The sequence below is a fragment of the Hippocampus comes genome, unplaced genomic scaffold (assembly GCF_001891065.2).
Source record: "Hippocampus comes isolate QL1 unplaced genomic scaffold, H_comes_QL1_v1.1 scaffold172, whole genome shotgun sequence".
NCBI classification, from domain to species: Eukaryota; Metazoa; Chordata; class Actinopteri; order Syngnathiformes; family Syngnathidae; genus Hippocampus; species Hippocampus comes.
Window position 1 is genome coordinate 840,647 of NW_017805072.1, and position 16,607 is coordinate 857,253.

General features: G+C 41.2%; 1 protein-coding gene across 8 annotated transcripts in view; it reads right to left on the reverse strand.

Moving 5' to 3' along the window:
• swt1 (SWT1 RNA endoribonuclease homolog) overlaps nt 1-16,399 on the reverse strand; it is a 37,422-nt gene extending 21,023 nt beyond the window's left edge. Inside the window, exons 1-14 of one of the 8 annotated variants that reach the window (XM_019864731.1) lie at nt 16,077-16,370; nt 15,780-15,837; nt 15,453-15,517; nt 14,438-15,353; nt 14,208-14,337; nt 12,336-12,437; nt 12,013-12,204; nt 10,756-10,849; nt 9,455-9,690; nt 8,497-8,633; nt 8,181-8,319; nt 4,575-4,714; nt 4,358-4,488; nt 1,692-1,838 (exon numbers count right to left, since the gene is read on the reverse strand). In XM_019864731.1, coding sequence (XP_019720290.1) covers nt 1,692-1,838; nt 4,358-4,488; nt 4,575-4,714; nt 8,181-8,319; nt 8,497-8,633; nt 9,455-9,690; nt 10,756-10,849; nt 12,013-12,204; nt 12,336-12,437; nt 14,208-14,337; nt 14,438-15,353; nt 15,453-15,517; nt 15,780-15,833 — 2,483 coding nt within the window. In that variant the 5' untranslated portion in view covers nt 15,834-15,837; nt 16,077-16,370. Of the gene's footprint in view, nt 1-1,691; nt 1,839-4,357; nt 4,489-4,574; nt 4,715-8,180; nt 8,320-8,496; nt 8,634-9,454; nt 9,691-10,755; nt 10,850-12,012; nt 12,205-12,335; nt 12,438-14,207; nt 14,338-14,437; nt 15,354-15,452; nt 15,518-15,779; nt 15,865-16,076 lie in introns of those variants that run through there. The other 7 variants (XM_019864734.1, XM_019864729.1, XM_019864730.1 and 4 more) reach the window with 7 other exon arrangements.
• Nucleotides 16,400-16,607: the final 208 nt, after the last annotated feature.

The window sequence follows — 16,607 nt, forward strand, 5'->3', positions numbered from 1 at the left end:
ATATATATTTATAAAAATATATTTTAAAAGGCTCTAATTACTCAATGCTCATAAGTTCCTAGGTGCTAATAAGTTACCTAATATAGAAATGAAATTTGTGGAAAGTTTGAAAGATTTTATTTCAAATGCGTTGAGGTAGTGTACGAAGCACGTAATAAAAGGATAAAAAGTCTGCCATTGTTATGGCAATACCTGCAGAGTGCAATCAGGAAACGACAGCTAAATGGCAGAGATGGACGGCAAACATATGCTCTTTTCATAATTATTCAGTTTGCATTAAATCTTCCAATGTGTCGGGGAACTCAGATTTTTTGTACGCACAAACATTTTGTATTGTTTTTATGTTTTTTATTTTTATTTAGCTTTATAATGCGGTGTTTTTTCCAGTGGTTTACGATGGCAAGAGATACAAGTAATTTGTGCTGCGCTGATAACTTGTTGATGTTATGCATTTGGTTCCAGTGAAGTAGTGAGGGACCGTTTAAAAACATTGGCTATAAACAAAGGCGCAGGGGCATCTTGCGCTTTCAAGGCCTTATGGGCGAGATACAGATAACTGAACTGAGCGAGGAGCCAAAAAGCATTGTGAAGTGTATTGCAGCATCATGGGAACGGTGATAAGATGGGCTGGAAGGTCGAGCTGATGATACAATATCAAAAATAAAAAGTCTACAAGCTGTGCGAGTGTAAGACAGACAAAACCAAGAACCAGTGAGGGCAGGCTCAAACGTGAAGAACAAAACACCTGTGAAAGTATGAGAATCGCTTTGTCTCTCCATGCAAACATTTTTGACAAGTTTCTTCAGACTGAGGTTTTAGAAGTCAGCAATTCTTTACAGTGGTTCTAAAAAGTCTACAGACCCTTGTTCAATTTCCAGGTTTTAAAATAACTAAAGCAAGATACATCAAAATTTTTTCCACCATTATATGTGACCTCTATACTTGTACAACTCAAAAAAAAAAAAAAATTAATGCAGTTGCACAAGGGTGCGCACCGGCTTATAACTAGTGACGTGGCTTTGCTTAGAATTAACCAATCATATTCCTACTCATGTTAATGGGAGTCATCACACCCCTGCCCCCACTTCATGTGACTCTGATTTTCCCCAAATAAAAGTTCAGCTTTTCCAGTAAATGGTAGACAGGTTTTCACTTGTATAACACTTTTCCACCGACAAGGCACTCAAAGCGCCTGACCACTGTTTCCTCATTTGTATCTTGCTCAAGCACACGTCAACATGGTCACAATGGCTGGAGATTGAACCCCCGACCTCTGGGTTGGAAGACGACCGCTGAGCCATACCGTCCCCTCAGCCCCCTAGGCTTTTCCTGATATTTTTGTTGTCAGATCTTACAGCACAAGCCATGGCCCGCATTAATATTCCACAGAATAAAGAGAGCAAGCATAAGCATAGGGCCAGCATAATTACCAAGGCATGAAATGCAATCATGGAACACAACGAAGAGAGCCATTTTCAAGAAAATACAGTGCTATTAACTACGAATTGGACATCCCTACATATTTATTTCCATATTCAGAAATTCTGTGCTTTTAAGGTTTTTTTAAGACCTCTGGCATTGAGGAATACTGTCAACAACACCCTCACGTGTAGACTTTTTATTTCCACTGAATATAATGACGAGAGAGGGAGAATGTTGACTGGGACAGTGAGACGAGTAGGCGGAAATACCTGATGAAGGCTTGGAGCAGCTGTGAGACCATGGAGGACACTTGGCCCAAACAGACAACTGCGTCCTGCAGTGGAGCAGGACCTCCTTCTGGCAAGGCACTTTGTCTGGCGTGAGGATCAAAGGCCAGAGCTTTGAACACTTCCAAGCTGGAAGAACGACAAAATAAGAAACAGGCAGTAAATGCATTTGAGAGGCTTTTATTTTCTTATCAATGCACTCTATATGTTTTACAGCAGTCCGGGCATTCCCCAAATTGTAGTGCACTGTTGGCAATATTTTACTTGTATTCAAGTCTTTTTAATTTTCACAGAGTATCGGTGATGGGCCGTGGGGTGCGGAGGCTGGTGAGCCCCAAAGGCTCAAAGGCACATTACAATTTGGCCTGCAGTCTTCCACTGATGTCAGAATGACACAAGGAAATGGCTACCATACACCCTGGCTTACTGTGAAAACCGGGACAAAACAGGACAAAATGCACACCAAATGCGGCTGAATTTAACAAAACCCAAAAGGACCGAGACGTGCTAGAGAAACGTGTCCCATCTTGCTCCAGACACCCACATTTTGCTCTGTACTATTAGGGACTGTCAGGTTTTGCGGCATTCACCAAGTTCCAGTACAGTTGACTAAGTTTCTTATCCACTTCATGACTGACATTGAAAATTGCTTGACAGTTTAAAAAATCTGTGTGGTCATCTGTGGCAATCACTTTCTGTCATGTTTTCCTTGCTTTGTCTCACGTTTGTCCTATTTTGTCCAGTGTGGTCAGAAACGGGGTTGCCTGCTGGATACAGTGTGCAAACGCTGAATAAACTACACACATTAAAAACTAAAATAATCCTTTGGATGGCGGCCCGGTAGTCCAGTGGTTAGCACGTCGACTTCACAGTGCAGAGGTACCGGGTTCAATTCCAGCTCCGGCCTCCCTGTGTGGAGTTTGCATGTTCTCCCGGGGCCTGCGTGGGTTTTCTCCGGGTACTCCGGTTTCCTCCCACATTCCAAAAACATGCATGGTAGGCTGAACACTCTAAGTTGCCCCTAGGTGTGAATGTGAGCGTGGATGGTTGTTCGTCTCTGTGTGCCCTGCGATTGGCTGGTAACCGATTCAGGGTGTCCCCCGCCTACTGCCCGAAGACAGCTGGGATAGGCTCCAGCACCCCCCGCGACCCTAGTGAGGATCAAGCGGTTCGGAAGATGAATGAATGAATGAATCCTTTGGATTTACTTAATTTGAACATGTACATTGGTTGCATGTGATTAAAATTTGGTAAACCTGATGACATTTTCCCCATGTTTTCCTCAAAAATAAACAAAAGATATGCTTTCTTTAAACATATTTTAATCATATGCAATCTTTTTTTTTCAGTCCAGCAGGATAACTCCTTTGTTCAAGTAGGTATGTGGTTTTTCAAGGTGACCAAGCAGAACAGATAATTTTAACAAGAAAGTACACATTTTTGACAAGCTTTAAACCTCAAGCGCAGTGGTTCTTAACCTTGTTAGATGTACTGAACCCAACCAGTTCAAATGCACATTCAACGAACCCTTCATTGGTGAAAAATAAAAAATTACAAATTCAAGACCAAAAAAAAAAAACATTTATTAAAAACAGAAAAAAAGTAAACACAATTAGTATAAGTATAAAGTATACGTTTTTTAACTGTGCTCAAAATGAACCAGTCAGTGATGGCCAAGTGGGCATGTCATAATTAATTGACATGTTGAGTCGGGTGTGACTGAACCTCCATGGCAGAGGCTCTGTCGAACCCCTGAGACCGATTCACCGAACCCCTAGGGTTCGATCGAACCCGGGTTAAGAACCACTGCTCTAGTGGTAGGCAAAAGTATGTGCTCGCGGGCCGAATTTTATGACTAACACTGACAGATGGAGCAGATAATCCATACATGTTAAATCCATCCATTCATCCATTTTCTGTCCGCTTTATCCTCACAGTGGCCGCGGGGGGTGCTGGAGCCTATCCCAGCTGTATTCGGGCAGTAGGTGGGGGACACCCTAAACCGTTTGCTAGCCAATCGCAGGGCACACACAGACGAACAACTATCCACGCTCACATTCCCACCTAGGGACAATTCAGAGTGTTCAATCAGCCTTCCATGCATGTTTATGGAATGTGGGAAGAAACTGGAGTACGCGGAAAAAACCCACACAGGCACAGGGAGAACATGCAAACTCCAAACAGGGAGGCCGGAGCCGGAATCGAACACCGCACCTCTGCACTCTGAGGTCGACGTGTTAACCACTCGACCACCGGCTCGCCCTACATGTTAAATGTATAATTACAAAATAATATATTTTCCGAATACTTTTATTGTATTGTTTACAATAATAAACCAGCTACTGTTTTCAAATAATAATTCAAAATAAATGAACGCAACAATATTGAAAGCATTCATAATGTATCTAATTGATGAAGGAATGGAGCGAGCCCGACGCGGCCCATAAGTCAAACTTTGCCGAGCCACCCCCAGACTCCAACATTCAGTTTATTTTTGCCCCTCCACCTGAAGTGCACTGCATAAACAACACTGTAAATTACAAATTAACAACATTTTATAATTACTTTTGTATTTTGCAAAACCATTCATCCAAATTGAGAATGCCTGCGCGTTAAAAGCCAAACATGGGAGCTGCCACTACGCTCACCTTATTTCACAGACTTTACACCAAATGTTCTCAAACATGGCCCAGACTTCATGGTGAGGGACATGAGAGGAAGGGGGTCGTTTGGCTTCGTCATCCTCATTCATGACAACATCACAGACAGCTGATTCAGGCTTGATGAGAACATTTGAACGGGAGAGCTTGTTTACTGGTTATCAAGAGGATAAAACAACACAACAAATTCATGGGTCAAGCAGACCTGAGGTGTTAGCTTGTGGGCGATGTCGTCCATTTCATTTAGTGCTCTGGGAACATGGCTGGACCTTTTCCCAAATTCCTTGACAAACTCCTTCGCTTGTTGGAGAGTCACCAAAATAGAACTGCGCTCTCTTAATAGACCTGACAGAACAAAGAAACACATTCATGACTTGACGGTGTTGTCATCTACATTTAAGGCAACAATCAGGTCATCCTTTGTGCTGTATGGGTCACAAAAGAGACAATTTGGCCTGAATCTACGTCAAACAACAAATGATTGAACCAGGAAAAGCAAACAAGATTACTAAAATCAGTAAATCAATACCAAACCTAACCAAAATTATGCTTCAACAGGAAATTAATAGTCAGTTTGACACTTTTCGAAAGGTGCTTAACCCTCCTCTTAAATATTAGTATCGCATTTTACCTTTGGGGTCAATTTGACCTCAGGGATATTTGGCTCCAGAAAATGATGTGATGAATTTGTTGACACAGGTTTTGTGTCAAGCACTTTGTCATTGTTGAATACATAAATATTCCCTTGATCATAAACCGTATCAGTAAGTTTAGCTGTACTCCAGTGCCACCATCGGATCAAACTTTTAAATTAAAAAGTTTTCATTCAAATCTTCTTAAATTTTCTGACAGTATTAATAGCCACATGAGGATGAAACCTATTGGTTTTGCTGATGAAATGACCTTTCCTGTAGCGCCACCAACAGGTCAAAAATGGTGGGGGGGATTGTGTGTGCGTGCGTGTGTGTGTGTGTGTGTGTGTGTGTGTGTGTGTGTGTGTGTGTGTGTGGGTGTGTGTGTGATTTGGGTTGAGGGCTGTTGTGCAAACTTCTATGTTTGCCCCTCCCTTATTTTGCTTGAACTGCCAATGTCTTTGTGGGAAACTATCAAAGTTCTTGCAGAAATTGTTATCTTCCCCATCCCCTGTAATGTATGAACTCAAGAGTATGAACTCTGCAACTGCAAGTGAGGGGATGGTCTCTCACACACACACACACACACACGCACGCGCGCGCGCGCACACACACACACACGCACACACACACACACACACACACACACACACGATATTGAAAAAAAATAGCATCATGACAATTTTATGCTTAATTAGTTACCCTGTCAAACGAGGAAAAGTCATTAATAGCAAAAACAAAGTGCAACTTTAATTTTTTGAATGATAAACATTGAATGGGGTCGAATTGACCCCAAGAATAACAGGAGGGCTAATAATTGGACTTTTTGCGCTTCAATTTGAGCGTTTGAGAACTGCACTGCATCATACTGACATGTTCCCAGCATTACATTATGTAGTTACAAGAGACATTCCACAGCAATTAAAAAAAAGAGAATTTGTCAAATTAAAACCCCTTGAAAATATCTATCATAAGACTGCACTCCAAATGCTATGCTTAATATGAGCACAACTTCACCCGATTTAAATCAAACAAGTCCCAGAATATTCTGCTTTGTCATCATACACTACTCAGCCTCCACCAGCAAGACTAGAGAATCATATGCTGCATTTTTCCACTGAAGTAGTTCCTGTTCTCTCCCTTCTCCATATTTCCCATCTTTTTAGACTGTAATGGCACACAGCCAAGCTGCATTCAACTCAAAAATAGCGCTGAACTGTATTTACTGGCATTGGTTGTCTGAAGTGTTCCTGAGGCCATGTGGTATTACACTATATCCTCTATACATTGATGTCGGTTTTTGATGCAGTGCCGCCTGCGGGATCGAAGGTCATGGGCATTCAATGTGCCGCTTACATGCTGTGGTTTCTCCAGAGTCTCTGTACCTTTTGAAAATATTATGGACCGTAGATGATGAAATCCATAAATTCCGTGCAATTGTACGTTGAGGAAGATTGTCCTTAAACTGTTCGACTATGTTTTTACGCAATCGTTCACAACCTGGTGAAACTCGCCCTCATCTTTGCTTGTGAATGACTAAGCAATTCAGAGAAGCTCTTTTTATACCCAATCATGGTTCACCTATTCCCATTTAGCCTGGGGATGAAGAAGCTTGTGCTTGTGGTGAGCTATAAATCCTCACCTAGATGCACAATGGGAAAGAACGAGAGGCTGGTTATCCGCACAAGGCTTGTGACGTAGGGTAATTCAATTAGATACAGTAAAGGGACTGAGAGCCAGATGAAGAGGCAGTGCAAAGGGTGACTCAGCACTATACTGACACATATTAGAGTGCCGTTTTAGAAGGTGACCTAATTCTATCTGCTGTTCTGGGGAATTCTGGTGCAGTTCAAGGCAGCGGACGTCATTCCCCAGTGGACTGAGGCTTTTCAGTAGGGGATGACTCAGTTTGCCTTCTGTTCAGTCAGAACCCAGTTAGCTGTTTGGAAATTGCCTGCTATTGCATTCAAACACGGAAGGTAGTCGCCACAATTTTAGAAACATTGCAAGCTCAATAATAAACACAGGTTAGTAAGGATGTGGAAAATTCGCTGCTCAAAAACTAAATGTAAAATTTGCCAACCATGGCATTTGATCAAGAGGCATCTGAGAGCCAAGATGTGCTGATAAAAATAAATAAATAAATAAATATATGACAGTGTTGCTCTCTATTACTTTTGAGGCACAAATGGTTTTTTCTCCTTCACAAATTATAGTAGAGTAGTCACAATTAAAATAAATAACTAAAAAAATGATGACAGTAACATCACCCATACACTCACAATTCGGAGTGAAATAAGACTTGACATGACAATGACCAAGTTGTCAAACCAGATTTAACGATTCACTGTTTCTCGTATTACAGTGATCCCTCGCTACTTCGTGGTTCGTTTATCACGGGTTCAGTGCATCGCAGATTTTTTCAAACGTATAAAAAAAAAAAATATATATATATATATATATACTCGCAGACCGTTTGCAGACAAAAAACAAAAAATGTTTTTTTTTTACCTGTTTATGTTAATTGGACGCTATTTCGCGGATTTTAGTTTATTGAGGGTGGTTTTGGTCCCCATTAACTGCGATAAACGAGGGATTACTGTATTGTTTTTTTTTTCTGACTTGGTTTAGATATTTAGATACGAGATACTCAGATATCTATCCATCCATTTTATCTACTGCTTGTCTTCATTAGGGCTATGGGTGAGCTGGAGCCGATCAGAGCTTACTTTGGGTGAGAGGTGGGGTACCACTGGACTGATTACCAGCCAATTGTACATGGAGACAAACCAAGAGCCACACTGACATTTACATGTCGCAAAATCTTCCGTGAACCTATAAAATGCATGTTTTTGGAATAAGTGAAGGAAGCCAGAGTATCTGGAGAAATTACAGAGAGAACATGCAAAAAGGCCAGAGCCATTATTCTAAGACACACACACACACACACACACACAGACCATTTGCCTTTTACAAACGCATAAAAAATACTGTACAATAGTATATTATAAAAATATATTCGTACAAATAAACGCTTTACTCTTAATATCACTGAAGGACTACAACATGAAAACAACCACAGTATATGAACGTGTACAGTAATTTTTAAACCATAAACAATTAGGAGCATGAACAAAATAGCTCTTTGACCTCATCTTCCTACTGTACAGATTTCTTACCTTGTTTAAAGAAGTCAATGAGATTTAAAACTGTTTGGAGCAAAGATCGTGGGACGATGAAGCCAAATACTGCTCTCCAGTGCCTTTTCAAACAATGCAAAATGTCAAGAAGATTCCAGGGCGGCTTTATGTAGATGATCTATAGAATGGGGATAAGTCCACAAATTCCCATGTTTTTGATGCACATTTGTGTGAACTAGTCTCATGCCAAGCAAACATGTTGGGTTGAGAGGACACCAAATCACTCATTCAAATGTCTCATGTCACCCACTGAGTTCCATTGGAAATTAAAATTCGACATACTTTACAATCCTACCTCTTGCCACAACTCATCGTAAGTAGCTTTCATCTCCATCTCAAGCACATTGGACAGAACCTCCTGAAGGCAGTTTTCAAACTCAGAGACACATCTTTTTATGTTCTCCTTCTCCTCCACTGTGGGATTTTTTCTCTCTGGAATTGGATACATGTGTCTACATGAGTGGAGGTGACTTGCAAACAGTCACGAGGACAAAAGCTAATCTTCACATGCACATATACTGCCAACAATAGTGTGTTGAATTTTCTCTATTTTATTTGGACTATACATAGATGTATAGTCGATCTAAAAATAATGTGGATGCAGATTATTTCATTTTGTGCACTGACTTGACAAAATGAAATTAAATTCAACACATCATTTTTTTCCAGTATGTGTGCATGTGCAACTACTTGGCGAAATAAAACAAAGTACAGATAATGAAGTGTGTCTGAGGGAATTATTTTCCTTTTATCAAGAATAACATTTATGAGGTCACAGATTTTGCGCAAGACAGCTTGGCTCACATATTCTGTTTGAGTTCTATCCTAATTGTGTTTAATGGGAGTTGTGATCTGGGCTCTTTAGCTTTTACAGACCAAATTCATTCAAATTCGCGCGACGGATCTTGCTTTATTTAGGCTGGAACAGGAAAAGGGCTTCCTCGAAACTCATCCCACAAAGTTGGAAGAATTGTACCAGTATATATTTTTTTAGCATGAATGATGAATCAATTGTATAAATACATGGGGCATGGAATTAGGGCACGAGTAGAAAATGCGGCCATTATTTGTGTTAGGTTTTCCACCGGTGCACGTCTTTGACATAGAGAGATAACTGGTTAAGCAATCCAACCAGCACAGTTCAAGAGTGGGCAGGTGGAAATAGAATGAACATCGATGGTGCATGCTGTTGCAACTGTACCATGACAGAGAATGCCAAGTAATTTGGATTTCGTGAGGGATACTGTTCTCACCTTCCTCTGGGAGACATAAAGACAGACGTCCTTGTGTATGAGATAGCACTGGTGTAGAACTCCTTCTTGGCATTGGTAAGGGCATTGGCGTGTCGATTTGAGGAAGCCTCTGAAGGACGGTGCTTCGTAGGTGGTTAACGGTGCATCCTGATCCCTCAACCTCTTCCTCCAAATCAAGCTTGCTCAAGGCCTTAACCCCACTAAGGACAGCCTTACTGCATAGATTTTTGTCATTTCTACAGTGGAAAAATAAAGTGGTAAGAAAATGTTACATGATAACAGAGCTGTGGATGCGCTACTTATAAATAATGCGTGGCCAATGTGCTGTTGTTTTCAGTACACTAGAACCTCCAAAGTTGAATGCTTAAAAAAAATTTTGTGCATCCAAAATGGAGGTGTAAAATGCACGTATCAAGTTTGAATTATTTCTAATTAGCATCATCATGACAAAACTGTCTTGCAAAACTCAAACTAATCTCACAACACTAACCCATCCAAAGAGACTGTAGCTTTAGGAAGCATTGAAAGGATTACATCTAGAACTGTGTTGATGTTTTTAGTGATTCCACCACAAAGAGCTAACAGTGATGCAAATAGGACGAGTGTGATGAGGATAGGACCAGAAATGAAACTTTGAAGTGACTGCTTTTCATTTTTAGGGCAACCCCTGCTTTTGACATAAGTGGGCGCCAGCAGACCTGACCCTCAGCAAAAAAGGTTATGTGCAACCAACTTCCGCATTTGGCAAAACAACCCAAAGCACTTCGCTCACGTTCAGGTCACTGTTGGAGCCCTACGGCGGGAGACCGGGAGAAAGCACCTGTAGACATAAACATCTACAACGTCTTTTGTCTTACACAAGATGACTTCAAGTCTTCGAGGTTCCACAGTCAATTTTATGTACTAGATCAAGCTATCTTAATATTTTTTGTAAAAAAAAAATGAACCAATTTGTCCACCAACACTTTACGCCTCAGCAAAATGTAGTTCTCAAATGTGGAACTATAGTTCATCTTACTTCAGGTATTGGCACTCAGTCCAGTTTAATATTTCCTTGATTAGAGCTCCAATGTCAGTATCAGAAAGAGATAATAGTAGCAGTGATGGCCAAATAAGTCAAAAGCTGAGCCTACCCTGACCACAAACATGCTTAAATTATTTCCCAGTGATTCTGTCTGGCCTTGCTCCTATCCTAACCGGCATGATCTGCCCGAGGCGACTCCTAGTCACATGCATGTGTACTGTTTGCAGTCAACACAGGCTGCTGTGGAAACGGTGGTGGGGGCAGGGGGGGGACTCACGTGCATAGGATGAGAGCACAGCCTGGGTACAAACTCTGATATTGTAGGCAGCACTGCAGCACTTTGTCATCATTATTCTCAGCCATCAGACTATCTGAGAATGGTAAGAGAGAGAGAGAGAGAGAGAGAGAGAGAGAGAGAGAGAGAGAGAGAGAGAGAGAGAGATTTTTCACCTTGTGAAAACAAAAATCTAGCACACAGAAGGCAACACATGAAAAGTTTAGACTTTGAGTTATTTATTATTGCCCACCCACTTTCCAAGAGCTCCATAATGAATGAATAATTTTCCACTAAGAATGAGCAGAGTACTACTACCACTCACTGGACATTAGGGGGAGTACAGAAATGCACTACTTGTTATTTATTCACTTTTTTTTTAAATGTTTCATTCTTTTGTCTGGAAATGCTTTTAAACACATTTAAAACTGCCTTGCCGAGAGGCAAGCCAAGCACTACTGCACACTGCATGGTACTTTAATAAATAACACTGTAGCATGTTCTCATTCTACAACTACTGTAGTTGAATGGGTACGGTTGTGGGCTCTGGTCTTCCTGTGTGGAGTTTGCATGTTCTCCCCGTGCCTGTGTGGGTTTTCTCCAGGTATGCCGGTTTCCTCCCACATTCGAAAAACATTTATGGCAGGTTAATGGAACACTCTGAATTGTCCCTTGGTGTGATTGTAAGCACGAATGGCTTTTCATTTATGTGTACCCTGCAACTAGCTGGCAACAAGGTCAGGGTGTCCCCCTGCCTACTGCCCAAAGGCAGCTGGGATAGGCTCCAGCACACCGGCGACCTTCGCGAGGAAAAACGGACCAGAAAATGGATGAATGAATGGATGGAGTATTCTGGATTACGAGACCATTATTTCCACATTCCATCTATCCATTTTAAACACGTATTCTCATGGGGGTGAGCTGAAGCCTATCCCAGGTGATTTTTTTTTGGGGGGGGTGGGGGGGGGGAGCCGGATACATCCTGATCTGGGCGCCAGCCAATCACAGGGTACAAACTGTAAAGACAAACAACCATTCAGACTCACAACCATGGCGAGGAACATGCAAACTCCACATGGAAGGCCGGAGCTCAGATTCAAACCTCGAACATCATAACTGTGAAGCAGATGTGCTAACCATTCATCACCGTGTTGCCCTCAACTTTATAATGCAAACCAACACATGCTTAATATGTAATTGAGACACAAAAATTACAATTGAATATGAAATGACAAATGCAAGTGATTTTATTCAACTCACTGTTACTTGCAGCTGCCTGCTGCATTGACTGCCCCCAAAGGTGACTTTCTCGCCTTTTGAGAGAGTTGTAAATGTAGGAAATGGCAGGACAGGCCAGATGAGCCACAGAATCTGTGAGGCCTTTCCTCTTTTTGAGAGAATCGAGCTCCTGCAGCACCACCCAGGGGATCAGGACAATTGGCAAACCTAAAGCTACAAATACATAAAACATGGACAAAGTATGTGAGACAACAAAATATTATGCTAGTTCACTCAGAGGTTAACGTAACATAACATCAAAAGACACATTTAGGGTGAAACAGTGCATTAGGTATGAAAATCACCTCCAAGGCCACAATGTTGAATCTTTTTCACATAATCCAAATTACTGAGGAGAATATTGGTGTCCAGAACAAGGATTACATCTTGCTGAGCAGATTGTTTGCCTGGAAAAAAATGCAAAAGTTCCTGAGGTGAAATGAAAACACTTTCATTGCTTAGAGCGAAATTAAATTGTTCAATCTTTAAATTGTTCCCATCTGTATTGTGTTGAGGAATTTGCCTTACCATGAGAACTATTGATACTAGTCTCGGTCTGAACATCTGCTGAAGCACTTAAAACAAAGAGGGTAGTGTTATGCTTACATCCTCTTTTTCTCTTGAGCAATTTAACAGCCCCCCACATGTCTTCTTTCCTGTCCCCCATCTCTGCTGAGTCCCTCAAGGCTGTCAAGTTTCTTGGGATTTATGCACAGCAGGAGGAAGTCTGGATTTTGTCAACATGCCAAGATCGAACTGCATTGACCTTTCTTTGTTTCAGATTTTTACATAAGGGGAAGGATTGCCCGCCCCTCATTAACATACTACGCCTATATGAACGTGAGACTGTATTTTTTTCGGGGCTTCCTGATGAGATCTGAAACTCTCAGAAGCCCGAATCGATTCGTATGGTGTTGTGATAAACTGCAGAAAAGACGACGTGGTGTTGGGTATTCTTCCACCTTATAGAAAAATAAAAGAACCTGTGTCCAAGGAGGGCCATAAGGAAATGGACAGATCCCCTCCACTACAATTGGATAATATACGTCGAGTAAAATGAATTACAACTAAATTCACAAGACATTTCACAATGTGATGGACTAAGTACTAAACCACTGCGAAACGCAACAATAATAACAAAACACTGTTAAAATGTAAATGGTGTTATGTAAATCCGTTTTTTTTCTAAAAACATTTCCATATTGTCCCGAGGTGTGATTGTGAGAGCAAATGGTAGTTTGTCTATATGTGCCCTGCTACTGGCTGGCAACCAGTTCAGGGTTTACCCCCACGGAACACAGCTGGGATAGGCTCTAAGACACTTCACAATGTGATGGACTAATAAGTGCCGAGATCAGGGGTGCCCATTACGTCGATCCTGATCTACCGGTAGATCTAAGACAGGTCCCAAGTAGATCCGAGGAGAGTCGAGGAGAAAAAAACCAAACAACCATTTGTGTGTCTTTGTTCATGTTAGGAATATATTTTTGTACATGTTAGTAATATATATTTTTGTGTTAATGTACGGTGCACCCTAGTCATCCTATCAGTCACATTTTCACAAAAAAATATTTAAAAAATAAAATAAAGCAGGTAAATCTTGAATTTACGGTGGCGCGTGATTACGTCACCGGAAGTTGTTAGCGCTCAGCAGTCTGCAATTGCAGCTTGTGATCAGAGCTGTTGCGCTCTCTCCTTTGTCGTGATTATTCTCATTCAGAGTTTGCTTCGTGTACAATTCACCGAGGGCACGGGCAAAGAATAGGAATCTAGGAGGGCCCAGGGAAGCACTTTAAAACAGTACGTGTGAGCTACGATAGTTAACAGGCTGAAAAAGTGCATCGCATGCCTCAGTTTCAGGCTGTTTCTCATCATGGCATGTGTGTGAGTGTGTGTGTGTGTGTGTGTGTGTGTGTGTGTGTGTGTGTGTGCGTGCGTGCGTGCGTGCGTGCGTGCGTGCGTGCGTGCGTGCATGCAAGTAAGGGTAGATCCCGGGAGGTTAGCTGATCGAAAAGTAGATCTTCGGTCCAAAAAGTTTGGGCACCCCTGGCCTAGATAATGAATGGACAGATCTTTACTGAATAGACCTGTGAGTGTCAATCTCACATTTTATTCAACAGTGGCCAGGCATGACTTTTAATGCGCGTTGGCACTCCGCACCAAGTGATATAACTTACAGAGACTATGTGTAGCTCTCTCCTCTGGGGGGTCTATGTCCATACAGGTGAGCTCTCCATAGCTCTGCATTACATCCACCTCTAATCTCCTTTCAAACCGGGCAAGTTGAAGCTCTTCTGCCACTTGCATCTAGAGTCAAGGATATTTTGATGGCAAAAAAATAAATAAATACATAAAATAAAATCACCTCTCATGGAAATTTTAACTCAATGTTCATGTTATAGCTCACCTGCTCACTTGTCTGCTCTGCGCTGACATCGCGTGTAGTGGGAGGGACATTTGAAAAAGATATACCGGTACTCTCAATTTTTCTTACAGTGCGCTCAGTTGTACATGTGGCAGTCCTGCTTGTAGAGGGAACGTCACACTTGTCACTTGTGTTCACCTCAACAAGCTCTGGTTTAACCTTCTTCGGAATCTTGAAACTGGAAAGTACAGGTGATGGTATTTTGGGCCGAGAAAATGATGACTTTGCAAATTCAAAGGACACTTTGGCCTTGGTTGAAAGAGAAAACTGTTCTGTGAAGTCTGTAGATGTTTTTGGATCTCGGCTTTCTTTTTCTTTTACCAACAATTCCTGACTTTCCTGACATGTCTCTTTGATTATCTCTCTTTGCTTGGCCCTTATAGAGTACTTGGAGTGAAGAGAGGTCTGGATTTGTTCTTTGGTCTTGATTGTCTTGCTCTCATTTCGATTCTTGTGCAATTCTTTATCTTTACTCTTCGGCAAATACTGGCGGTGTTTCCATCGCTCTTCTGAAACATCGCTGGGACTTGTTTGCTGCTTTTTTAATCTTGGTGGGCTCATATGGTGAGCCTTTTCATCCAAACTATATTTTGAGTCTTTTTCTTCTTTCCAACCATCTGTATCTGAATTCTTGATGTTCTGGGATCTTGATGGACACCTTTCCTTTATTTTACCACCACTGGTAACCTTATCTTTTACGGTATTAGACTCCACTTTCTGGGGGTAATCAGGGTGGATCGAAAGAGAGGTACTTTTTGGCTTAGAATGGGCCACATATGCCTGAATCACCTGTCTCTTGCCCGTTTCTTCTCTTGCGCAGCGTTTGTATACAGCCTTTTTGATTTGGCGACTTTCCTCTTCAACATGAGAAGTACATTCTCTATGTTTTGTAGAAGATCTTCAAGTGCAAGAAGAAATGCAATATGATGGTCAAACACTCAATATTGCCACTTGTTTGTAATTAAAGATGCAATCTACAGCAAGATTTTTTTCTAACCTCGAGTGTCGTTTTTCATTGTGTTTGCTCTTGGATCCGTCACTCGTTTGTTGATCTTTGGATGTCTGAAATAAATGTAAAAAAGTATAGCATTTCAACAACACAAGGTCGAAAAACCTTAGCTGGCAAGAATTGTATAATCTTCTGTTATTGATGTCAAATCTAAAGTTTGTTTGTGCAGGTCGTAACTGTTTATTATTTAATCCATCCACTGTTCATCACTTTAGAGTCAAGTTATACTCTAAAATGTACCTCATTCATTTTATACAGCCTAACAGTAAGAGGAGCATACGACATCAATTGCATTATATCAAAGATACGTCTTACCTCCTCTTCTTTGGAGGACCTCTTGCGCTTCCTTTTTCTTGAACTTTCAGACATATTTCTGCCGATGTATTTCCAAGGTCAGACACTATAAAGGTTAGTTCAAAATGACGACTACAAAACTGCATACTGCACTAGAACTCGATGGTAATCAATCGTAAATTGCATTGTAGGCACGGGACAGTGTTGACTACCCTAACTGTAACATTTTCTTTGACATTCTTTTCGAACAGCGACTGAACAAATGGACTCGCTGGCTTTCTTTTAACACACATTTTGACATGAGATAGTTAATAGTACCTTTAAGTGTTTTAAGGTGGCTCTCTTCTCCGAAGGTAAGCGTTCAATAGTTAACGTTCGCTTTTGGTCTGCTACCAATTGCAACTGAAGCATCGCAGCCGAACGAGCGCTATTGGCTTCTTTGGTTATATAAACTATTAGCATATATTAAACCATAAGTACAAAACTCGTTTTACTTCGTTAAAATTTGATTTTGTCTTAAATTCGCCATAACTACATTGCCATACCAAATCAGCTTTCTTGTCTACTTCTACTCCATCTTATTATTACTCTATGTTGTCGATCCGGTACACCACTGCCTCTATTGGCCGTAGTGGAGAAGTACAGGTAACCGAACACATTCCAACAATGAGTTACTGTGTTGATTAAATGTTTTAAATGTAAACGTGCAATTAAAAAGGCCTTAGAAACCCTTGCCTTGATCAGCACAGTTACAGACACATCTGACTGAATGGGTGAAGAGGCGAACAGAGGGAGTAAACAGCTATCTAACGCCACAACAGAAGGGCGTAGACAGGTGAAGGTCAGTGG